Raw genomic sequence first — 25665 nt, 5'->3', positions numbered from 1 at the left:
AAGACAGAACTTAGGATTTTAACCTTCCACCTTCTTGACTAGCCTGCTCCTTAGAGGAAGCATAACTTAAAGATCCAGTTACTTCTCTCTCGTTGTTCTGGTCACACGATCACCAGCTCAGAGTCCTCCCCGTGGAACACCGGGAAGGACATGGGACCAGTTAAGCAGAGCGGCACTGGTGTGGGTAAGTGCCCCTCCCGGGCCTCCCCTCCCCCATTACATCCTCATCTCCTTACCTTTGTGTGTCCCTGGTCCGCTCTTTGCCCCCAGCACACATGTATGTGGTTTCCGAGTTCTGGATTCACCAAACGCTGTTATCGGCATTGCATTTTTGAGGAATTAGAGGCACATGTCCTGTGGCTTGTCTTTGGGGACATAGAGACAGTGGCACCATTTTTTTTTTTTTTTTAAGCTGGGCACATTAGAACTATGACTCAGATCCAGAGTAGCCTGTGTCTTTATGTTGGCTGGAAAGGGAACATGGTGCTTGAAGGTACTTATAAAAAAAACTGGTTTCATCACTACTGTCTAGAGTAGTGACTCTCAACCTGTGGGTCGTGACCCCTTTGGCGTTGAATGACCTTTTCATGGGGGTCGAGCAAGACCATCAGAAATATCAGATATTCGCACTATGACTCATAATTAGCAAAAATACAGTTATGAAGTGTCAGCAAAAATAATTTTATAGTAGGGAGTCACCACGACATGAAGAACTGTATTAAAAAAAAAGGGTCGCAGGATTAGGAAGGTTGAGAACCACTGCTCTAGAACAACTCCTAGGCTTACAGGGAATGGGAGCCTGGACGGAGACAGAGCTGGCCTTGGGAAAGGTCATTTTGGTTTTGTAGGTTGTAAGATGTGAGAGGAAAAAACAAAACAAAACAGTGATGTACTTGGATGGCTCTGCAAGTCCCGTGACCCACAGTCCCCGCCGGTGTGTGGGCCCCCACAGTCCCCGCCGGTGTGGGAGCACCCACGGTCCCCGCCAGTGTGGGGGCGCCCACGGTCCCCGCCGGTGTGTGGGCATCTGGAGATGCCCCGCCCCCATCCCAGCGTCTTCCTCCCTGTCTAACCGGGCTGGGGAACAAGCCCTGCCTCATCCTACTCCGAGGGAAATGAGTTCAATGACAGGTCTCCTGAGGACAGCTCTCAACGGAAGGAAGACAGGCCTGACTTGTCACACACCTGGACTTTGGGTGGCTTCCCAGCCCTGACAGGCCACTGGTGGCCTCCGAGTGTTGCTCCATGGAGCACTGAGCATGCCATTGTTTTCTCCCAAGCTATGGAACTCCCCCCCACCCCCCAAGACAGGGTTTCTCTGTGTAGCTTTGGAGCATGTCCTGGATCTCACTCTGTGGACCAGGCTGGCCTCGAACTCACAGAGATCCGCCTGCGTCTGCCTCCCGAGTGCTGGGATTAAAGGCATACGCCACCACCACCACCTGGCATGGAACCCTTTTCAAGCTGTAATACTGCCCAGGTGCTGGCTTTTCTGGGATGTGGGAGTCTCTATTTTCAGGTAGTTCATCCTCACTTGGAGCAAGACCTACCCAAGGCTGAGCTGGCCTCTTGACTGCTGGCTGCCTTGGCAGGGACCCAGCTGACTGTGGATAGCCTTATTCATGCTTGGTAACGTCACCATGGCAGTCCCAGGAGGCCGGAGGCTTTCAGAGGGGGAACTGGATGTTCTAGAGGCCAAAGGCCTTTCTCCGAGTCACTCATTTTGAACGTTTCTCCTGATCGTGGCTGCTGTGCATCTACCTCTTCTAAGAAATACAAGAACAGTCCAGGCACCTCGGGGACAGCGTCTAGGCACGGATGTCGTCAGAAACCGTGATTTCTCCACACTCCGGGCTGCTGTTTCTACAGATGAACTTTGCTTTTGAGTCGACGACTTAGGGTCAGATGTCGCAGTTGTCCGTGGCCCCATGCCATGCGGCCACGCTGTGACCACTGACGGAATTCTTTCCTCCCACTCCACAAAGTGCAGTCTACAATCCTGGGCTGGCCTCCCAAAGAGGAGCTCCGTATGTGCGAGCAAATCTGGTCGGCTGGAAACCCGTGGAGCCCCGAACAAGGTCACAGCTTTGCCTTTTGTGAGCAGGAGGCTGGCCGTGAAATCTGAAGTGCCCGTGGCCAATGTCAGACACCGTGAGCCACCCAAGCATCCTGTCTCCGTCCTCATAGAAATCACCCCATGGTGATCTCATCGCTTCCCACAGGCAGGGCTCACCGCAGGTGCCCAGTACCTGTGTGAGTGCACTTGACTGACCTGGTCTCCAGTCCTTCTGCTCTGATTGCCACAAGCTCTTGGACTTGCTCCCAGCACATGGCCCAGATGGCCCAGATGGAGGACTGTCCTACCAAAGAGTTACTGCCCTGCCCTGTTACTATTCAGCGACATGCGGTAACAACGACAGCCAAACAATAAAAGTCTGAGAGTTGTCAAAATCAGACAGTATACTAGTTTCTGGACTTAGTTCCCCGACTCTGTTGTCATTTAATCCTTGCATTACCTGTGTGTCACCGTCTCTCTGACAGCAGAGAAAAGAATGTGTGTGATGGGTTAGGGTGGAGATCTGCTGGCCAAACTCGGGTCTTCTATAGGATAGCAAGCAGCCTGTGTCATGTCTGGGGGGATCCAGGGCTGATGTGTCTGTGGTGGCTAGGCCATCACCCATGCTGCCCTGCTGAGGAAGCCTGTGAGGAAGTGTCTGGTTATCAGTACACCAAGGCCACTCTGCCTGTCCCCACTGAGTTCCACCTTCTAGTCACGGGCTCCAGGAAGCCAGGTGTTATAAAGTTTTTGAGCGCGTTGTGCGCACGCCTTTAATCCAGCACTTGGAGGCAGAGCCAGCGATCTCTGTGAGTTCGAGCAGCTGGGCTACCAGTGAGCTCCAGGAAAGCGCAAAGCTACGCAGAGACCTGTCTCGAAAACAAAAAAAAAAAAAAAAAAAGTTTTGGAATTTGCTTTAACAAGGTGTGTTCGACATGCAGACTTGGAAATAAGTGTCGTGAATCAGGAAGTGTAGTGGCTCCCTGGGAAGCAGGGGGCCTGGAGTATCAGGCAGGGCAGGCAGGAAAGCAGAGGCCGCTTGGATGGCATTGCAGGCCAGGTAACTACACGATGGTGCCTCCGTGGAAGAGAAGGGATAGGGCCAGACACTCAGGCTAGGACCAGCCATCCCGAATCATCTGGGACAGAGACGTTGACCTCATCATGTGATGCCCAGTCTGGAGGTGAAAGGGACAGACAGGTGGTTGGAGGCCCAAGGGCATGAGAGCCCAGAGAGGTAGTAGCAGTTGGAGCCTAGGTTCTGACTTGGTTGCTTTGCTTGTAAAAAGCTGCCTCACAATCAGGGCCAGTCCTGAAGGGACATCAGTGCAGCAAAATGTCAGCAGACAGGATTGCTGAGGATGCAGCTCAGTGGTACATGAATCTAGCATGTGCGAGATCCTGCCTTCTGTCCCTAGTGCCTCAAAACCCAAAAACTTTTCAAATAGATTAAAACCCATGGCATGTAAGATTTTGCAGAGTGCTAATTCTAGCACTTTGGAGGCTGAGGCAGGAGAATTACTACAAGTTTCAAGACAACAGGGTTGAAAAGCAAAATCCTATCTCAAAGAGCCCCCAAATAAATAAATTTAAAGGAGATATGGTTCGAGCTCCCACTTGTAGTCTCAAGGGAGACAAACCTTGCCCTCCTTGGCGTGGATGGGACTGTGTGCAATAGGAACCCCACAAAGAGTATGTGGGTGGCTAGGAGGAAGGCTGCAATGAGCCTCCCCTTCCCTCAGTTGCCTTCTGTCCCTCTGTGCCCTACCTCCAGCATCTCTCTATCTAGCATCTTTTTTTTGGGTTTCAAGACAGGGCTTCTCTGTGTAGATTTGCACCTTTTCCTGGATCTGGCGCTGTAGCCCAGGCTGGCCTCAAACTCATAGAGATCCGCCTGCCTCTGCCAACCGAGTGCTGGGATTAAAGGCATGCACCACCCCTGCCCGGCTCTTCTCTCTAGCATCTTTGTGTGTCTCTGTTTACCTCTCTTCTCCCCTGGTTCTCCGACTCTGTCTCTCTAACCTTGTTCCTCTATCTTTATTTTCTGTTTCTGTCTCTCCTTAATCTATGTCTTCATCTGTCTGTCTCTGTCTATCCCTACTGCTCCACCTCTCTAGCTTTGTATCTATCATCTCTGTCTCTCTGTCTCTGTCCCCATGTCACTATGGCACAGATGTCTCATCCTGATCGCCATTCATTCTGACTACACTTCTGTGCCCCACCATGGAGTTGCTGTTTCCTAAAGCTGACTCAAGCACTGTGAAAAACCCTCTGGGAACGTCTCCCTGCTGGTGGGTGGCGAGGGGTGGGTGGGTGGGGGAATGGAGCAGGGGTGGTTCTGAGCCAAGACTCTCGGGCTGGTCTCCAGGCTTGGAGACCAGGCCTTTGGGGAAGCCAAGAAGGCTGGGCTAGCTGCCTGCCAGCTCTGGATCCTGGGCTTGGCCAGTTTCCCAGCCAACCTGACCCCACACAGAAGCAAGCATCTGCGTGTGCAAACACGTGGGTTCTGCATGGTGCTTTTTGCAAATAGCCAGGAGGGGAGGGAGTCAGGGGATTGATTTCACTTGCGAGAGAGTATCATTTTGCCATAAACACACACACACACACACACACACACACACACACACACACACACACACGGGTGGTGGTGGGGCGAGGGCATTGGGAGTGGAATCATACAGAGGCCAGAACTGTCTGCACAGACAAAACAGACATTCTTGCCCAGACAGAGACAGTCACTGTCCTATGGCCTTCTAGGTACATGCATGCCACCGTACACAGAAGCACCCAGTCCAGGCTGTCTTCCTGCTCCTGCGCACATGCTCTGTTCTGGCTGTTTACTCTTCTGGAACATGCTGCTCCGAAACTTGCTGGCTTGACTATGGGGAAGGTTCTGTTGTTTTGCTAAGTGGACACGATGTACCTGGCCCACTTGCCTTCTAAACAACCCCGGTTATGCCTATGGGTGAGTGTGCTGTACTCAGCTTTGCTCACAAAACGCTTCCTTTGTTTTTCTTTTTGTGACGAGTGGTGGTTACTGCGGAGACTCCGAACTGGTCACGGTGTGGAGAATAAGTGACCGCTGAATGTCATCCTTCAATGGGACGACTATGTCACCTCCTCCAAGCCTCGGGGAACATGTAGAAGAAGGGGCCGACGTAATGTAAGAGAGGCCAGGGGCATGGCTAGGTGCTGAAGACCCGTGCTCACATAAACAAAGGGGAGAGAAGTCCTGCCAGGTACCTGGTGACCTCCACACGCTGTTGTGGAGAAGCATCCATACTCGGACCCACATAAATAAATGTTTAAAAAAAAATGTAAGATCTGAGCTGGGCATGGTAGTGCATGCTTTTAGTCCCAGCCTTTGGAAGGCAGGCAAATCTCTGTGAGTTCAAGGTCAGCCTGCCACACACAGTGAGACTGTCTAACAGGAATATATAATCCGGGGGATGTAGGAGGGGAGTAGTGTGGAATGCTGACTTTAGGGCCCGACATGGCCCCACTGCAGTCTTGAATTCATAGCGACTGTTTTTACCTGCACGGGATTGGGCCCATGGACATCTTGTTATGAAGGGGAGGGGGCACTCGTTCAGCCCCACCTCCCGCTGGGCATTTAGAGGCAGGTAATGATTGCTGGGGAAGGAGGGATGTCTTCTTCAACAGTATAGTCCTAGTAAGGTGTCCATGTTTCTGTAATCAGCCTCCACTCATGCTCCTGTAATTAACCCTAGTTAACTCATTGGGTCATTAACAAAAAGAAGACTAGGGGGGAAGAGAACCAGAGTCAGTGGGGTGCTGGTAGGCGAGCAAGAGAGTCATGAGCTGGTAGTGAATAGGATCAAAATATGTTATCTACATGTATTAAGATGTCACAATGAAACTCATGTATAATTAATACATGCTAATGAAAACATTAAGTATTTTAAAATGTTGGTTAAATAAGACAGCACAAAATATATATATACATACAATACATACATATATATATATATATATATATATATATATATATTAAAAGAAAAGAAAAGAAAGTTTTCTGGCTTAAGTCACTACCCTCATTATAGGGGACATTTCAGGTCTGGAATGTGCGTGGGATTCAGCTCAATGATTCCTCTGCTCCCCTCCATGTTGACTGACTCAGTGGTACCCGTTGGCTAGAAGAGATGGTTTGGAGGAACCCGTCTACGCCTGTGGGAGGAGGGAGCCGGAGGCCCAGCACAGTGGGGACCGTGGACAGGAGTCACACACAAGCTTCTGAGGAGTGGCACCTCAGAGCTGGCCCTTCCCTCAGAGCGTTTCAAGAAAGAGCGTGGCTGGAGACAGAGGAGGATGCCGTGAGGACTCTCACAACCTGGCCTCTGAGAAGGTTGTCATGGGTCCCTCGTGTTATTAGGGCAGTCACTCAAGTGGCTCAGATTTGGGGGGTGTGTGTAGATTCCTGCCTCATGAAGAATCTGAGGACATTGTTAATCTAGAACAGATAGATACACACACATATGCATGCATGTGTGTGCACACAGGCACATGCTCTTTCACACATATTTACATACACTCATCCCCTCACACAATCTCTCTCTTCTCTCTCTCTCTCTCTCTCTTCTCTCTCTCTCACACACACATACACATACAAACACACAAACACACACACACACACACACACACATACACACACACACACACACCACACTCTCATATACAGTCTGTAGAGCTCATCGAAGCTCAAGCCTGCCTTCCCTGGCCAGCATACTTTTGGGGTACAGGTAGGCTGGAAGCAGCAGGTCTTGGGATGACCCTGTTGTGGCAGAGCTAAGAGCTCACAGCCTCCCTGTAAGTGTCTGTCCCAGGTCATTATGAATCTCTGAACAGTGATTCCTGCCCTGAGATTTAAATCTATCATCTTATGCACCCCTCACTACATCTACAGACATCTGGTGTGCCCAGTACACAGTATCCACAAAGTCTGGAACTATCAGTCACGTTGTACGTGTACTCATCGAAGTCAGAGAACGTTGGAATAGGTAACACTATTCCAACTACACTCCAGGACACGGAGGCCAAGTCCTTGGTGGATCTGCTCTTCACCTCACACCTGAACCCCTCAGCCTGATCCCTCCTTTGCGGTGACATTCACTGGGTCTGTTCTGTGGAGTGTGCTCAGCCTGGCTTCCCACCTGCAGAAGATCCTGCAGAAATCACTCATTTATGTGAACATTAGGTGAGGCCTGGAACTTCAGCTCTCCTGAACGTATCCACGAGGACGTGACTAGAGGAAAACTGGACCCGAGGCAGAGGCACAGAGAGCTGTAGACAGCGTTGCCGAGTGAGCTGGACAGGTCACCTCCCCTGTAGGGAAGGTGTAAGAATAAGGCTGTGCAAGCCATCAGCTTGGAATACAGATGGCATTACTGGAACCTAGGACAAATCCCAGCTCACCCACCCCAATCTGCTGGTGGTGTAACTTGGGCTAACTAACTCTCTTGACCCTCTGGGCTCCAGTGTCTTCCTGTGAATGCTGAGAAAATTATACCTCTCTTCTTCCATTCAGCAATATTTAATGACTATGTGCCGTGGCTAGAGGCTTCAGGGAATTAGATGACAAGAATAGACCATGCTCCTTATGGAGGAGGCCGTCGTTAGCTGAATGCTTGTGCAGACAAATGCACGTTTGCAAGCCGTGCTGAGCGCTATGGGGGAACCACGCAGGTGCCCCAAGAAGGCACAACCCTCTGTGATCACATTGAGGAGGCCAGGTCAGCTCTGCTGAGGAGCTGACACACTGGGTGGTGTCCTGGGCGGAAGGAACGGCCCGTGTGAAGCACTGGGCCAGGCTGCGCTTTGGAAGCCGAATGAGCTGGAGCGTGGCGTAAAGATGGGGAATGGAGATGGAAGAAAGGTTGTTCCCCTTGACCTTCAAACAGGGAGATTTTCCGGGGTGGTTTAGTGCACACCATCCAGGATAGCTTGCTCTTACCAGTACGGAACCTCAGTTTGTAACTGGAGACAAAGACCCGCTGTGGTATGATCAGGCTCACTCAAAAGTATGCATTATTGAGCATTATTAAGAAATCAATGAGCTGGGCAGTGGTGGAGCACACCTTTAATCCCAGCACTCAGGAGGCAGAGGCAGGCGGATCTCTGTGAGTTTGAGGCCAGCTACAGCGTGAGATCCAGGAAAAGGCACAAAGCTATACAGAGAAAGCCTGTCTTGAAAAACAAACAGAGAGAGAGAGAGAGAGAGAGAGAGAGAGAGAGAGAGAGAGAGAGAGAGAGAGAGAGAGAGCTCAAGGGGCTGGAGAGATGATTCATGGGTTAAAAGCATGGGTTGCGCCAGGTGGTGGTGGCGCACACCTTTAATCCCAGCACTAGGGAGGCAGAGCCAGGTGGATCTCTGTGAGTTTGAGGCCAGCCTGGGCTACAGAGTGAGTTCCAGTAAATGCTCTAAAACTAGAGAAACACTGTCTTGAAAAACAAAAAAACAAAAAAAAAAAAAAAAAAAAAAAAACAAAAACCAACGACAAAGAAAAGCACTGTTGCTCTTCCAGAGCACCCTGGTTTGGTTCTCAGCACTCACATGGCAGCCCACAGAATCCAGAACTCCAGTTCCAGGGAATCTAATACCCTCTTCTGACTTCTGTGGGCACCAGGCACACACATGGTGTACATATATACACTTAAGCCAAACACTTATAAGATAAATCTTAAAAAAAAAATTAAAAAAGACTCAGACCCAACTGTCTTGTCTTCCTTTATTCGTTCATTCCCTCCTCCCTCCCTCCCTCCCTTCTCCTCCCTCCCTTCCTTCCTTCCTCCCTCCCTCTCTCCCTCCCTTTTTCCTTCCTCTCTCCTCCCTTCTCCTCCCTCCGTCCCTTCTCCTTCTCCTCCCTCCCTCCCTCCTTCTCTCCCTCCCTCCTTCCCTCCCTCCTCCTACCCTCCCTTTGACACATGGTCCCAGGAAGCCCTGGGTAGCTTCACATTCTGTGCAGTTGAGGATGACCTTGAATGTCATACCCTCCTGGTGCTACCTCCCAAGCCCTCCCTCGCACTGTTTTTGTGCTTTTCTGGGGAAGCCCTGGAAGGCGGAAGGCTGGGGCACCGGCAGTCCGACCCCCACTCCACCATCTCACCATGTGACCCGTGAGTCTGTGGTGTGACACACGCTTCTGCCACCTTTGGTGTTTCCGTATTTAGGCTCAAATGATAAACCCAGCTGGTTTATCGTTTAAATTATTATTTAAAAATTTTAAATATAGGTGGTGCACGCCTATAATCCCAGCACTCGGGAGGCAGAGGCAGGTGGATCTCTGTGAGTCCAAGGCCTGCCTGGGCTACAGAGTGAGATCCAGGACAGGCACCAAAACTACACAGAGAAACCCTGTCTCAAAAAAAAAAAAAAACCCAAATAAAATAAAATAAAATAAAACGATAAAATCAAACCAACTCTCTGTGGGAGGTAGCATTAGAGACACTATGCCCCTGTTGGTAGAACAGCAGCTTTGGAGTTTGATCTGAAATTTCATCTTCAATCAGGGATAAATGAACTCACTGTGAGTTTAAAATCGCTGTCAGCTTTCTTGGCAAACCACGTGGGAGGGAAAGCTACCCAGCTGTCCTTCTGAGAGGCTGCTGTGCGCATGACCGTGTTTGTGGACCCTTAAGAATTTGAGTTAGCAGTTCTCAAATGGCTGAGTTCAAATTGGACATCTCCTTGTAGCTTCTGCTGGAGATAGTCAATAGCAACTGGAAGCATGTCAGAGGCAGTGGTCATTTCAAACTAGGCTGTCATTAGGTGCCATGGGGTCATTGCGGAAGTGGGGGCAGGGAGATTGGAAGGGCCAGAGGAACAGAAAGTTTGATGTGAGGTTGTGTCTCCTAGAAATATCAGAGAAGCTGCACCCATGAAATCTAACCAACATGGCTTCCTAAACGATATGGCTTCCTGAACAAGGAACTATGTTGTAGGTGTATCGGTTGCAACCGGACACCACATCATCTCTTGTTTTCTGTGTTTTGTGTTTCTGTATTTTCTATAATGGTCTCTGTTGCAAAGAGAAGTTTATCTGATGAGGGGTGAGAATAACACTTAATCTGTGAGTATCCCTCCTTTTGTCCCAAGGACCCATGGTGCCTCAGCTCTAGCCTGGCCGTGTGTTGTGTCTTAGTTCTCTGCCTCCTGGCCATCCTCCTCACAGAGGTCATGGAGATCTTTTGAGACCCACACCTTTCATCCCCTCATTTTTCTTGTTTTGTGGTCTAGAGATTTTCTCTAGACAAGATGAGGAATCCTGAGGCCTCATCCAGATTTGATCTGGGTGGTTTCTTCCTTGTCGGTTTACACAATAGTCTCCCGGAAGGGTCTCTCCTTTGAGAAACATGTTCTTAAGATGCTGAAGACAGGACCCACAGAAGTCTGAACTCCTTTGGATCCTCATCCTAGAAGCCACCTGTTCCCTTCGCTCCTGGGAATACTGCAGGTTTCTGCACTCACAGCCCCCCCCCTACTGGGGGCTTGGGCCTCTGTTCTTTGAGTAGCCCCCTTCCATGCTTGTAGAAGCCTTGTTTTCATGCTTCTCCCTGGGAGATACTCAGCCTTAGGAGGTGTGCCAGATGGTGGTGTAGAATATTATTTTAAGGTGTGTTACTTTTGTTCATGTTGCATTTGTTTAGCTCTGTGAAGCTGTGTTACTGTGCCTGTGTAAAACACCTGATGGTCTAATAAAGAACTGAACAGCCAATAGCAAGGCAGGAGAAAGAATAGGCGGGGCTGGCAGGCAGAGAGAATATATAGAAGGAGAAATCTGGGAGAAGAGCCTATTTGTAACTAGATGTGATAATTAGGCATTCATTTAGATAATATTTGTTGAGACTTGAAAGTCAGGCATGGTGTTAGATATATAAAAACCAATAGTCTTTATCGTCTTGCTGTAGCTACCTACTGGAGAATGGTTCACAATGATTGTGTTTACAAATGGAACATTGCATGTGGAGTTCAGATGTGCTGCTCATTGAGGATACTAGGGGCCAGCCAACCAGCCATGGAGTAAAAGTAAAACTAAGATATACAGAAGTAAGAAAAGGAAAAAGTCCAGAGGCAAAAGGTAGATGGAATAAGGTAAGGTAAGTTAAGAAAAACTGTCTAGAAACAAGCCAAGCTAAGGCCAGACATTTATAATTAAGAATAAGCCTCTGCATGTGATTTATTCAGGAGTTGGGTGGTGCCCCCCCAAAGCATTAGCAATAACAAATGATGTCTTTTGCTCATGGTATGGAGCTTTCTCCAGTCTGAGTCTGGAGGTAGGTGGCTGGCTGGCTTTCTGCTCTGTGCTCTCACTATTCCCTAGTCATCTTAGTCTCCTTTTCAGTTTCTGTGAAAAAATACACAACGAAAGCAACTTGGGGGTCAAAGGGTTTATTTGGCTCACAATTCCGGGTTACAGTCCATCATTGTGGGGAAACTGAGGCAGGAGGGACTTGAAGCAGCTGGTCACGTTACATCACTGGTCAAGAGCAGAGGGCAATGAAGGCATGCATGCTAGTGTTTTTTCTATGATTACACAGTGTTTTTTCTACGATTACACAGTCCAGGATCTCCTGCCTAGGGAATGGTCTCACCTATGGTGGGAAGGTTTTCCCACCTCGGTTAACACAACCAAGATAGTCTTCCCTTCATCACCAACTTGATCTAGACAGTCTCTCATTGAGACACCCTTGAAAGCTGGTTCTAGTACCTTCCAAGTTGGTGATTAACAGTAGCCATCACGCGGGGCATCTCTTGAAGGTCACCTTGGCCGTGTACATTTCTTACTTTATGCCTTCTTGCTTGCCAATGGTCCTTAGTGACTCATGGAGGAGAATCCCATCTCACCCATCTCTGTGCTCTCAGAACCAAGACACACACAGGACCCTGACAGGCACTCGACACAAAATGATGCGGAACACCACCATTCACCAGCAGTCCGCCAACAAGCATGGGTTGGAAAAGCCGACCCAGCCAAAGAGGTACAAGATGGGAAAGGAGGAGGTTGTTAGAGTTGTATTAGTTGATTTTCTTTTTCTTTTTTGCTTGTTTGTTTTTGTTTTTTCGAGACAGGGTTTCTCTGTGTAGCTTTGTTGCCTTTCCTGGAACTCGCTTGGTAGTCCAGGCTGGCCTCGAACTCACAGAGATTCGCCTGACTCTGCCTCCCGAGGGCTGGGATTAAAGGTGTGCGGCGCTGCTGCTGCTGCTGCTGCTGCTGCTGCTGCCGCCGCCGCCGCCGCCGCCGCCGCCGCCGCGCCCGCCGCCGCCGCCGCCGCCGCCACCACCACCACCACCACCACGGCCCGGCGAATTTAGCACTTTTTATCAAGAGTTTTTTTTCCCCCCCTTGGTATTTTTTTTTTTTTTTTTGGATGCCATTGTTTGGAATGATTGATTCTAATTATTATTGTCGTTATTTTCATAATTTGATTTTTGAATTGCAAATTTCTACACACAGTTATTTAGTATTAGTATTAGTTCATTTTCAATCACTTATGCTGATGGTGAGTGTCAATCATCAACTTGACGTAATCCAGAATCCGCTGGGAGATGAATGGGCTTCCGAGCATGCCTGTGAGGGACTATCTTGATCACGTGAAATAATATGGGAAGACCCGTTTTAACTGCGGGCGGAACCGTTTCCTAGGCAGGGGATCCTGCATGGTATAAAGTGGAGAAAGGAGCTGAGCACCAGCCAGCAAGCATGTATTCATCACCCTCTGCTTTTTGACCATGGATACAGTCTGACCAGCTGCTGCTTCAAGCTTCTGCGGTCCCCGTCTTCTCCACCAGGATGGACTTGAACTGTGAGCGGAAATAACCCCCTTCCCTCTTACATTGTTTGTCAGGGTCTTTTTATCACAACAGTGGGGAAGGGAACTAGGAAAAGCGTGTTCTGAACGAAATTGGGATGTAATTAATGAAAGGCCTTGGATAGCTGGCACGTCCTTTAGAAAGCTGAGCTAACCCACATAGTGATACTCTCTGGGCAGGGCTGATGGAGATGGGGTGGTCTCTCAGTGTGGGCGCACCGCACCGGGAGTACTGGCAGCTGTACTGGGGAGCTAGGTTTTGCCCCCCTTTTAGGGAGATCAAGCCGGCCAGGTGCCGCGACACACACCTAAGATCCGGGTGTGGCTGCACTGAGGCACTCTGTCCTGACTTCTGGTCCCATTGCTTTCTCCCCGCCTGACCTGTGGCTTCACCCAGCGGTTGTGTGTGTTTCCTGTAGGATGACAGGATGGGGGGGGGGAGGAGATTTATGACCACATCACATTCGGAGTGCCAAGGAAAGTCACCACATGCTGCTTAGCCCTGAATTCTTGTTTGAGGCTGAGCCGGGCTTCTCTCTGCTAAAGCGCTCTATCCTGTGGTTTTCAGCACGGTCACCGGCTCCCAAAGCCCAACTACCGGCCAATTCTAGAGCGTTCCTATGGACTCTTTTAAAAATGCTTTTTTGTTGCTAATGGTTTTGTTTTTTGAGGTTGGATCTCACTCGTACTATAGTCCAGGCTGGCCTGGAATTTACTATGGAGCCTAAGTGGGCCACAAACAACTGTCATCCTCCTGCTTCAGCTTTCTGAGCTATGGGATAGCAGATGTGAGCCACCGCATATGGTTATTGTACTGTCTTTCTGTCTGTCTGTCTGTCTTCTCTCTGTGTGTGTGTGTGTGAATGCCCATCAATGCATATGCAGAATCCAGAGACGATCTGATGTCTTCCTCCATCACTCTTCCCTCTGTTGCCCCGAGACGGGCTCACTGCTTCAGCTCGCCAGTGATCCCCTGGTACCTGCCTTTTCCACACGCCCAGTGTTGGGATTATGCATACACACTGCCATGCTCGCCTTATTTTTTAAGTGAGTGCTAGGGACTCCAACTCAGGTCCTCAGCTTGCACAGCAAATGATCTTACCCACTGGACCAGCTCCCTAGACCCCATCTTGGGTTTTTGAGACAGGGTCTCTCTCCCTGGCCAGGGTTGTAAACACTTTGGCTAGACTGGCTGGATTTGGATTTGGGATTACAGACTCATGCTCTCATGCTCAATTTTATTATGTGGGTTCTAGAGATCAAACTCAGTTCCTCGTGGTTGTCAGCAAGCACTTTGCTAACTGAGTCATATCCCCAGCCCCCCAGAGTTTATTCTCAGTCCTTAAAAACCATAAAGACCTTGACTTGTAAACAGGGCCCAGGTCATGATTTGCTTACCTGATGTCTCTAAATTAACTTCTAACCTTTTTTGTTTTTCAGATTCCAATCATGAGAGACCCTGGGTGGATCCGAAACGTGTGGCCTTCCAACATTAACGTGAGTGTGATAAGGTGTTCTTGGGGTTTCGTATGTCAAGATGAAATCTTGTCATGGTGCAGCTTCCTGCCAGTCTTCAAAGTGGAATCCCTTCCGTGGACGCTTCCAGAGCATTCTCTGTGTTTCATATAGATCTGCCCAGGCAGCTAACCATTTACCTCATTTCTGATCTCTCCTCCTAGTCCACCACCCTCCAGATACAGATGGGATCTTACCATCTCCCCAATTAAAAACCATCCAAAGGCTCCTGATGTAGCGGGAGCAGGTCCACATTAGCACCCATGCCCTTGGTTGCCCACAGCTGTCCCTGGCCGTGGTCAGAAATGTCTAATTAGAGCCTGGGTAGCTTCATCCGAGCCCTTCACAGCTTCCTCTCGGTCCTGCTGTGGGTTCCTTCCTCCTTGCAGCTGGTCCAAGCCTTAGGTCCCATCCCTCCCTGCATCTCTAGGATTATACCCTGGCCTTGTTCTGTCTGACCCTGGAGCCTGTCTCTGTGGATCTCCCCCAGACCCCAAATTCAAGAGCCTGATGCCCATCCTGACTCTCCCGCCCACTCAAGGCCTCTTGGACTTTCTCCTTAGGTCATGCTGTGAGCTTCTGCTCTGGGAATGGTCCTGCTACCTCCCAAGTCTTTTTTTCTTAGCACATAACCACTTTGTCTTGGTGCTTAGTCTAAGATTCAATAGATCCTACAGCACATTACAGCCCATGGGTCTTAGGATTTGAGGTAGGGAGGCTCTTGGGCTAGTCCAAGGAAGAGTCAATTCCGAAGGCTTATTTGACTCCGCTGTGGCTTCTTCCTTCCCTTGAGGTCATAAAACGGAAGTAGCACCTTGGCTCTGACTTTGAAGAACTCAAGGGCTAGAGGGGCTCAGGAGAAAGGTGGAGCCTAAGGCTTGCAGAGGCCCTTGGAGGCCTAGCAAAGTGCCTGCCCGAGCAAGGAATGTATTCTTGCGTTGATCTGGAGGCCCCAGTGGAGCGAGTGAGGAGGCCTGCTGAAGGAGACCGAGCTCCAGGAACTCTGTGAGGGATGGAGTTCTGTATCTAAGTTGTAGACGGGAATGGCCCAATGAGAGGCCAGGAAGTCTGAGGAGTGGGCGGTTAGTGGCAGTTGAGCCCAGAATGCAGAGCCAGTGTTCTGTGAGAAGGGGCAGGAAGTTTCTGGGTAAGCAGTGCCTCTTTCTGTGGGTGGCTGCATAGGCCGCTGGTCACGGAAGTAGCCCGACGTTGCTTCCTGTGGCCAACTCCCTATTCTGCAGGCCCTGGGGTAGAAGTCATGGCTACCAGGTTTCCAGCTCACCTCTGGCCCCACATGCGGGCCATGGTTATGGCTCACAGGAGAGTCAGGTGAGGGAGACAGCCCACGAGCCCCACCCTTCCCAGAACTAACGCATCCTAACAAAGCAGGAGACAGTGAGCAGACGACACCAATGGGACATCCCACCTAAAGGGCGAAATTGTAGACCATCGTCATCACTCATGGCAGGGGATGAAAATCCAAATGTGTGGCTGTTGCTCCGCCATGTGCAGTATGTGTGTGAGAGACACTGAGGTAGGTGGCCAACGGAACAGTCATTCCTGTGTAGAGTAGGCCCTCACTCGATCCCACACGTTAGGGCTTGCTGTTTACCGCAAGCCCCTGCAGCGGGAGAGAGGTGGGGGATGGGTGGGGTGGTAACAGCTTGTCTAAGGTGGGTGGAGAAGGTTTAGGAGCAATTCTAGAGAAAAGCCTCCCCGTGAGCTGAGTCTTCTGGGGAGCAATGGAAGAGCTCTAACGATTGGCTGAGCATGAGGTAAGAAAGAAACAGCCCGGGGCCTCAGGGCTGGAGAGGGGAATCATTGGAGATATACAGAGAGAAGGGGAGGAGGTGGCAGGAGCCCGTGCTGGTGACCAGAAGGACTTATCTCATCTTCTAGGGACCTCATGGATAATGAGGGGCAACAGGACAAAGTATTTATCCCATCGATACTGGTGTGTGTCCCTCAACTCTCCGTTGGCATCCAAATCTGATTACATCTCTCTTTCAGTTGTGATGGTGACTGAGTCAACTTAGGACCTAGAGAGTCTCAGTTAAAGATTGTCTAGTTGTCTGTGGGGCATCGTTTTGATGACTCATGTTACCTGAGAGTCTCAGTTAAAGATTGCCTAGATGTTTTGATGACTCATGTTAACTGATGCAGGAAGACCCAGTCCACTATGGGTGACATCATTCCCTAGTTAGGGGTCTGGACTGTGTAAGAGTAGAGGAAGTGAGCTAAGTATGAAACATGCACGTGTTCATTTTCTCTCTGCTCTTGATCGTGGGTGTGACTAGTTGCTTCGGGCTCCTGACTTGACTGCCCCACGGTGATGGACTGTCACCTGAGATTGTAAGCTAAAGGGAACGCTTTCCCTTCTAGGTTGCTTGGGTCAGGGTGTTTTACAACAGTAACAAGACATGAAACTAGGAAACAGGTGAAGATGCTCCTCCTGTTCCCAATATTGACTTTTTTTTTTAATTCTAAAAACTTTCACCTTGTACTGGCTAGTTTTATGTCAACTTGACACAGGCTAGAGTCATCAGAGAGGAGGGAACCTCAATTCAGAAAGTGCCTCCATAAGATCAGGCTGCAGGCAAGCCTGTAGGCATTTTCTTAATCAGTGATTGATGGGGGAGGGCCCAGCCCATGGTGGATGGTGTCATGCCTGGGCTGTTGGTCCTGGGTTCTATAAGAAATCAGGCTGAGCAAACCATGGGAAGCAAGCCAGTAAGCAGTGCCCCTCCACGGCCTCTGCGTCAGCTCCTGCCTCCAGGTTCCTGCCCTGCTTGAGTTCCTCACTGCTTTTGATGATGAACTGTGATATCCTGGAAGTGTGTGTGAAATAGACCCTTTCCTCCCCAAGTTACTTTGGGCGTGGCGTTTCATCACAGCGATAGTCACCCTAAGAGACACCACTTGCAGTAAAGGGAACACAGCGCATATCCTTCTGCTTTCGGCTCTGCGGCTTTCTCCTTGCTGGGCATGGGGAGTGGAGTCCTCTCAGGTGTCTGGTGATAGGCATGCACTCTTATCTAGAATCACACGGTGTGGCTCTCGATGGCTGTATTTTCTTAATATCGGTTTGTGGGGATGCTGATTAGCGACAGGCACCAGCAGAGTCAGTTACAACAATAACTTGTTTAGTTAGCGTCCTCACACTGCACAGAACTGCCATTTTCTTCGGTGGCTTCTTGGGTTTTCTAGGGATGCCTCGAGGCGCTGCCTCTTTTGTTAACAACCCCACTGAGTGACAGCTCAGTTTGCTGTCTGTTTCTGTTTATAGCCCACCACCTCACCCATCCCTTCTCCCACCCCGGGGAGCACCTTGCTCTGGGCTCTAATTGCCGTCCCTTGCCAGAGGCCTGGGGATCTGCTGACTCTGAACTCCCTAGAGGGCAGAGCGATCTCCTGTTCGCTACTGGACCTGGCATGTTGCAAGCATCAGGACGGCCTCTAACCGGGGTGGTGACACCTTCCATACCATGGCAGGGCTCCTTCATTTATTTTTAGTGTGGTGAGCATATTTTTTCATTGTAGCTTTGTAGTTATGGAGAGCCTATTTGTAAGCAGGCGTGGTCTCCATGATGGGATAATTAGGCATTCATTCAGATATTCTTTGTCGAGACCTGAAAGTCAGGCGTGGTGTTAGATGCGTAAAAATCAATAGTCTTTATCGTCTTGCTGTAGCCGCCTGCTGGAGAATGGTTCACAGTGATCGTGCTTACAAATGGAACGCATGTAGAGTTCAGATGTGCAGCTCAGTGAGAGTCTCTAACAGATCCAGTGTAGTTTACAGGTGTGTGTGTGTGTGTGTGTGTGTGTGTGTGTGTGTGTGTATGTGTGTGTGTGTGTGTGTGGTATGTGCTGTATGTGTATGTGTGTGTGTGTGTGTGTGAGTGTGTGTGTGTGTGGTGTGTGGTGTATGTGTGTGTGGTATGTGGTGTATGTGTATGTGTGTGTGTGTGATGTGTGTGTGTGTGGTGTGTGTGTATGTGTGTGTGTTGTGGTGTATGTGTGTGTGTGTGTGTGTGTGGTGTGTGTGTGTGTGGTGTGTGTGTATGTGTGTGTGTGTGTGTGTGGTGTGTGTGTGTGTGTATGTGTGTGTGTGGTGTGTGTGGTGTGGTGTGTGTGTGTGTGTGTGTGTGGTGTGTGGTGTGTGGTGTGTGTGTGTGTGGTGTGGTGTGTGTGTGTGTGTGTGTGGGTGTTGTGTGTGTGTGTGTGTGGTGTGTGTGTGTGTGTGTGTGGTGTATGTGTGTGTGTGGTGTGGTGTGGTGTGTGTGTGTGTGTGTGTGGTGTGTGTGTGTGTGTGTGTGTGTGTGTGTGTGTGTGTGTGTGTGCAGGTAGTGATGTTCAAAGTAAAGTTGAAGAAGGTGAAGAGGGAGAAAGCTCTTTGCCCAGGGTTGTTCTGAAAAGGGACCCCTCCATGACAGCCGTGCTTTTGATTTTGAATGAGGGAATTTATTAAGTATGTAGTGAACAAAAGTGAAAGGACCGATGGCGAGTAGCAGACAGACAGACAGACAGAAGCAGCAGGCAGATGGCAAAACATCATCCAATTAGGGGGCTTGTGACATCTAGCAGAGATGACTGGGGACGCTTGCTGAAGTCACGTGGGATGTCCTGGGGAGAGCAGAGTGGTCTCTCTGTGGGTGAGCGTCCAGCTTCTGTTTCCCACTGCGGCAGGCGTTTGTATACCTCAGGACAAACACGGTGACCTTAGTTGGAAACGCTCTCCCTTCCAGCTATTCTCAAGAGTGCAGAGCTTTCGGACACCCTCAGCTCTTTGCTTGTCCCCTACTTCCCTGTTTCAGGACCAGGGCGCCTGTCCCAGGACAGAGTGTCCTAGAGGACACTTGATGTAAACATGCTCAAGTCGGAGACAAGGAGGGGGGCCTCCTCATCCCCAGGGTCTGCCTTCACCGAGCACTAATGTGGAACAATTTACTACCACGGGGGAAAGGCGTGAAGGGGTGTGACGAGAAGGAATCTCACGGGTGTGGGGAATGAAAATGACCAGCTCTAGGGCTTGAGCCTAGAGCTGGTGGGGAAATGGTGAGGCCGAGAGGCAGTGGCAGCACCTGCCTGGTGGTTAGACATTTGACGAAGACGTAGAGTCGCGTCTCTAGGAGCCAAGTGGTCTTCTCATGGGGCGGTGTGGCCCTGGGGCTCCTGTCTGCAGCAGAGCCGGAGCAGAGGCTGAGCTGGGTCCCACAGTGCCACGGTAGACTCCGCAAAGTGAATGTTGAGGAGAGAATTCAAAGGGAGGCTCTAGGGACCCACCCTCATCAGCTCAGTACGAGTGAATGACTCAGAGAGAGAGGCCAGAGGAGAAAGATGGTCAGAGATAGCCCGGCAGGTGACGGTTGCTGGGAAGGACGTGTGTGCATGTGTGGTGTGTGCCTATGTGAGGTGAGAAGGCAGGATAGGCCCTCCCAGGGTGGTGTCTCAACAGAGGCACTTACATCCAAGCCTCTTAACCCGTCCATCGCAACCGTGACGCTGGATGTGGGAGTCACAGACGTTTGACCAGTAAAGGTTTCTGAACTTTCGACGACCAGAAATTAATTTAAAAAAATCAAATGTGATCGAAGCCAAGGTGCTTATGGCATCATGTGACATCACTGCAGCCTTGGTTCTGCACACACAACGTGCGTGCTTTGCACGGCTAGTGTCATCATTCATTGCGGGTCCAGCCAGCGCAGCCTAAAACCCCTCAGCTCAGGTTCACGACTATTGTCTTGTGAATTGCAGTGGTTTTTTTTTGTTTTTTTTTTTACCGTACATACAAATTTTTCTCCTATCACGTTAATAGAAACATAATGGCTTGATTACAGAAAACAAAGATTTTTCAGTATTTTCTACCATTAGTCCTCAGCACGTAAATATCAAATTAGCGTGTCTTTCTATTGTGTTAGCCAAACAAAAGCATGCATCTCGTTAGTATGCAAATTTGCTATTGTCTTTAATTGTGAAATTCTATGTGTGTCAAACTATGATTTTAAAGGTTTACTTATTTTAATTTTATGTGTAGGAGTGTCTTGCCTGTATTTATATAAGTGTGCCATGTGCATGCAGTGGCCATGGAGGGCCAGAAGAGGCATCTGGCCCTCTGGAACTGGAGTCAGATAAATTGTGAGCCACCATGTGGGTGCTAGGAACTGAACCCAAGCCCTTTGCAAGAACAGCCAGAGCTCTCAATCACTGAGCCATCTCTATGGTCCTCAAAGAACTGTACTAATAATTTTTCTGAGTTACTAGCAGAAATAGTGTGATCTGTATACTCGTTTTACATATCTATGTACTCAGGGTCCCAACAAGCTTTCTTGGTTGAAAAGCTGTCACGGGTGGAAGTTTAAGAAGCCCCGATTTAGCCGGGTGTGCGCACGCCTAACCAGCACTCGGAGGCAACCAGCGGATCCTTGAGTTCAGCAGCCTGGGCTACAATGATCAAAAACAAAACACACAGAGAAACCCTGTCCGAAAAAAAAAAAAAAAAAAAAAAAAAAAAAAAAGCCCGATTTAGATGCTAGGTCAGAGGAGGAAGGTGCTGGACAGTTCTGTTTATTGATGCTTTCTAGTAGGGAGTCTGGGGTCCTCGGGTGACATGCTGGGTCGCCGGGTAATGGCGGAGAACAAACTGGAGCCCAGTTCTCTTGTTCTGCCCACTCACTGTCCTCAGGACAGCCAAGACTCTAGAAGGTTCTGAGATCTTCTGTTTGTTTGTCGTTGTTCACTGGATCTGACTTTGGTGGGGGGACAAAGTAAAACAAGACAGATTTGCCTGGGTCCCAGGACAGATTCAGTGCCGTGATCCCATAAGCACTGTCCCTACGGGGGACTTGGGCAGCCCGCAGGTGGGGCGTGTGGTCTGCGCAAGGACAAATGGGAAATTTTCAGAGCAAGTTTTCAGGCGCCCTCTTGACTCATGGGGTGAAACTGTGGTCCCCTCTTCATGAACGCCTAGCATGGAGCTTCCCCATGTCCAGATCATCCTTGCTGGGGACAGGAGGAGAGGGAAGTCACTAACGCTCACTGAGGCCCAGCAAGGGGGCAATCAGAGCTGCCTTCGGAGACTGGCTGTGCTCCATCTGCCTCTTCCAGCTCCACCTGTGTCTGCTTGAATGGACGAGGGACAAGACAGCTCCCCATGGACTTCTCAGACTCCTCCGGCAGAGGACCCAGCCGCTCACTTTGGAAGGCAGAAAAGAGGGAGGAAAAAAAGAAGAGAGAGAGAGAGAAGAGATAGACACTAGTTCATTGAATCATGCCAGGCAGAAGCATTAAAGGGGGAGGAGAGGAGAGAGACAGAGACAGAGACAAAGAGAGACAGAGACAGAGAGAGGCAGAGAGAGAGACAGAGGCAGAGATAGATAGATATAGATATAGATATAGATAGATAGATAGATAGATAGATAGATAGATAGATAGATAAGCACTAGTTCATTGAATCAGACCAGGCAGGAGCATTAAAGGAATCTAGCCAACTTGTTTTCCACTAGCCATTTCCCAAGTAAGGACTAGAAGCCTCAGACACAAGAGAGACAGAGAGAGAGACAGAGAGAGAGAGACCGAGCTCTCGGCTCACTCCCGACTCCTTTGTTTTAGTGACCACAAATCCACACTTCCAGGTCTTTTGGATTTTTATTTAGCAAACACCATCTGTCTCTTGTACACCAGCCTTGGCATTGGTCATCATCGTCTCTCCATTTCCTGTTCCCACACTGGGTTAAATGACTTTGACCACTGTGCTTAGATCATGACTTACGGTCCCTTTTCTCACTGGGCCACACTTTTCCAAACAGTGAGCCAGCATTGTGGTGACTGCAGTGTACAGCCACAGTGAGTGCCACCGGACCTCAGGAGAGGACCAGCAAAGAGCACTTCCTTTGTAGCGCGGGGACCACTCCTGTAGTCCCATTGCTCAGCAGGAGAATCAGGAGGATTTCAAGGAAAACTGGTCCTTGGCCTTTTGACTATGACCAAGTATAGGACCTCAAGGCCAGCTTGAGGCCAGCCTGGGCTATGAGGCCATGTCTCAACCAAACCAAACCAGACCAAAATAAAATGTTGCTTCCTTTGTTTTAGACGGTCAGGGATTTGTAGCACAAGATCAGAGAATCAGGAAAACACAGAAACTATGGGATCTTGTTCTTGTGGCTCAAAAAAGATGAGGCTGACAAGTGAGCAATCTCTCTGGTCTCAAGAAAGTAGTCTGTACCTTTGAAGGTGGAGATGAACAATTTGAATCCCCCAAATTTTGGTATAGAAGGATTGTCACAGTTGGTAGTTACTGTGGAGAGTCTGGTGCTCAGTAGGAATTATTCGTAGATGTTTTAGGCACAATCACATTCTCTTGGAGGACAGCTCCAGATGCTGGATTTGCATGTGACTTACCAAGAGGGGCTGTCCCATAAGGACAAGCCAACAAATGAGGCAGAGATCCCCCGCGGTTTCTATACCTTTCTGCCCAACTCTGAACAGTGGCACATGCCCTGTGGAGCCACTGGTCGGTCCAAAGTGCCGAGAAGCGACAGAAGAACAAGTTCTCCCCGTAAGAACTCGTCTTCCAAATGAAGCGTTCTTTTCACGGTTCAGGAGCGCCAACCAAAATCCCACGTGGGACAGGGCAGACAGGTTCTGCACACAGTCAGACTCTGCGCATAGTCAGGCTCTGTCCAAGGTTTACCAGGTTTCACCTTTGCTTCTGTTGTGGAGCACCCGGCACCGGGCAGCCGATCACGAGCTTTGGTGGTCGGTCTCCACATGGTGACAGGAAGAAAGGAGCCAGGGTGTGCCTTGACTCTCGGTGAAGAGCCTGGGAGCCCAGTGTGACACCCTGGCGAACTTGTGACATGTGTGTGATAGCTCTGCCACCACTTAAGGGACTCTCTCTGTGATAGTTCTCCAGCTTTACATCCATTTCAAACCTTGTGTTTGTAGCGAACTGGACAGTAATGCAGCACTTGTATTCTGGGATTCTTCATGGCTCTCCGGTTTTAGGCATTTCTCTCTTCTCTCTCTCTCTCTCTCTCTCTCTCTCTCTCTCTCTGTGTGTGTGTGTATACTTGTGTGTATGTGGGTCAGATGACAAGCTCAAATGTCATATTCAGGAAGGCTGTCTACCTCCTTTGAGACAGCCTCTCAGTGACTTGGAACTAACCAGCTGGGCTAGATTTCCTTGGCCAGTGAGCCCAAGGGTTCTTCCTGTTTCCACCATTCTGAGATTACAAACTCATGCTATATCACACCCTGCATTTTTCTTAAAAGGTAGATAGATGGGAGGCAAGCTAGTCACTGTCCGAGTCATCCCCCCAGCCTCTGCTTCAGGCATTTCTGAGAGTTCACATTTCCTGGAATCAATGCTTTTTTTTTTTTTTTTTTTTTTTCTCGTTCAACATCCATCACGAGAGTTGCTAAACACCAATTGTCCGTTTTCTGTAAAGGAAAGTGGGAGTGGGCAGCGGGCCTCGGCTTCCTCAGCATTTTCTGCTCGTTGGATGCCCCTCTCTGGATTAGGAGCACTGTGATTTCCAAAGCCACTGGAGAACTCCAGTCTCATAGAGGGATCGGGACCCACCCATCTGCCTCTAGCACTGCCCCGGGGGACCCCTCTAGACATCTGCTTTAGGCCCCATTCACCGCAGCTCCATCAGATGCTGATGTCACAGCCCCGGTGGTGACGTCATAATCCTGACATTCACATATGAACCTGGAGCCTTAGCAGAGCATGGTCATGAAAGAAAGCCGGAGAAGGGGAGACGATAAGTGGGGGGGACTAGGGAGGGGGAATGGGGAGGGAAGAACATGAATAGGGGGCTCAGGGAGCCAGTCATGCCTCCCCTAACCACCACCACCACCACAGAGGGTTGCACTAGCAGACAGAGACCCACAGGGCAGTGAGAAAAAAGAACAACCCACCACTGGGCCACCAAAGAGCTCGCAAGCAGGGGGACCTTCCTGTGAAGTTGATGGAAGACAGATGGGGTCCTCACAGCCTCTTCTCCAGGGGCGGGAGGACAAGCTTCCTTCACGCAACTAAGGTACACGGCACCGGGGAGGGTGGAGGGTAACGAGGCTTCCGTGGCTCGTTTCATTTTTTTTTTTTTTAATTTGTGTGTGGTGACACACGTGTATGTTTTATGTATGTGTATGTGGTGGTATCTATGCACTTGCGTGCAAGGGTGTAGGTGCCTCTGTGCTGGAACGGAGGCCAGATGGGGCTGCTGGGTGTCTCTTATTCTATCACCCTCCACCTCATTTCCTCGCGACCGGGCCTTACTGAATCTGGAGCTGGGGTGGCAGCAGAAAGCCCCAGACAGCCACCCCCATCCCTAATCTCCCCGACACTAGAGTTGGGGATATAGTTGTTGGTGCAGACATGCTTGACTTTTTACGTGGGTGCTGGGGATTTGAACTCAGGTTCTCTGGCTTGCACATCAAGCGGTTTGGCGCGCAGAGCCATCTCTCTAGATGCTCAGTAGCTCTTTAGATGTCGTAATTTTCTCCCACTGGCTTTTAGACATGAACTCAAGAGGAGAACTGGTAAGAGAATTTGAGGAAACTAGAACTCTGCATCGAGGCTTTTGGAGTCTTACATTTCACACTCTGTTCATTGGTGTCCTTTGGACTTTTAATATAGACCTCTCTGTCTTTTTCCTTCCTTTCTTTCTTCCCTATCCTTGCATAGTTCAGCACGCAAAGGCATGCCTGCAGCACCTAGTTAAGAGGTCCTTAGGTCACTGGAGGCACCACCAGGGAAAGATGTCACTGCTGACTTGGGAGAGTTACTTCTGATGGGACGGGGTTGTTGTAAAGCAAGGATATCCCATGCCTGTGTGCCTGTATTTCTTTCTCATCCTTTGCCATGTTGTGACCCAGCCAAGGAGGCCATCGATGGATGCTAACTGAAGGGGCCATCTTTCATTGCTTCCAATCTCCAAAACTGTGATCCGAATGAATTCCTTTATCAAGTACTAGCCTCGGGTATTCTGCTTCCACACGGGAAACAGGATCTGCGTCTTGTGGCAAAATGTGTTCTGGTGAAACATAACTTCTGAGGGAATATATTCGGTACACAGTCCCTTAAAACCATAGTCAAAGAAAAGCAAAAGACAAGTCACTGATCTGCTTATGCGGAACTTGAATTTCAAAGTGAACTGTTTTAAGGACAATCACCAGAATGACGTGTGTGTGCATGTGTGCATTTGCATGCGTGTGGGTGTGTGTACATGCTAGTGCATGCCTGCATATATATGTGTGTCTGT

The 25665-nt window shown here is 49.6% G+C and overlaps 1 protein-coding gene across 1 annotated transcript in view; it reads left to right on the top strand.

Moving 5' to 3' along the window:
- The window catches only part of Lpin1 (lipin 1), a 106969-nt gene that overhangs the window by 14280 nt on the left and 67024 nt on the right, over positions 1-25665 (top strand). Inside the window, 1 exon segment of the mRNA XM_028877671.2 lies at positions 14324-14380. Within this exon segment, the coding sequence (XP_028733504.1) occupies positions 14324-14380 (57 nt within the window).

The sequence above is a fragment of the Peromyscus leucopus genome, chromosome 22, assembly GCF_004664715.2.
Source record: "Peromyscus leucopus breed LL Stock chromosome 22, UCI_PerLeu_2.1, whole genome shotgun sequence".
Taxonomy (NCBI): domain Eukaryota; kingdom Metazoa; phylum Chordata; class Mammalia; order Rodentia; family Cricetidae; genus Peromyscus; species Peromyscus leucopus.
Note: the sequence above shows the minus strand (reverse complement) of the source record. Positions and strands in the feature narration are given on the sequence as shown.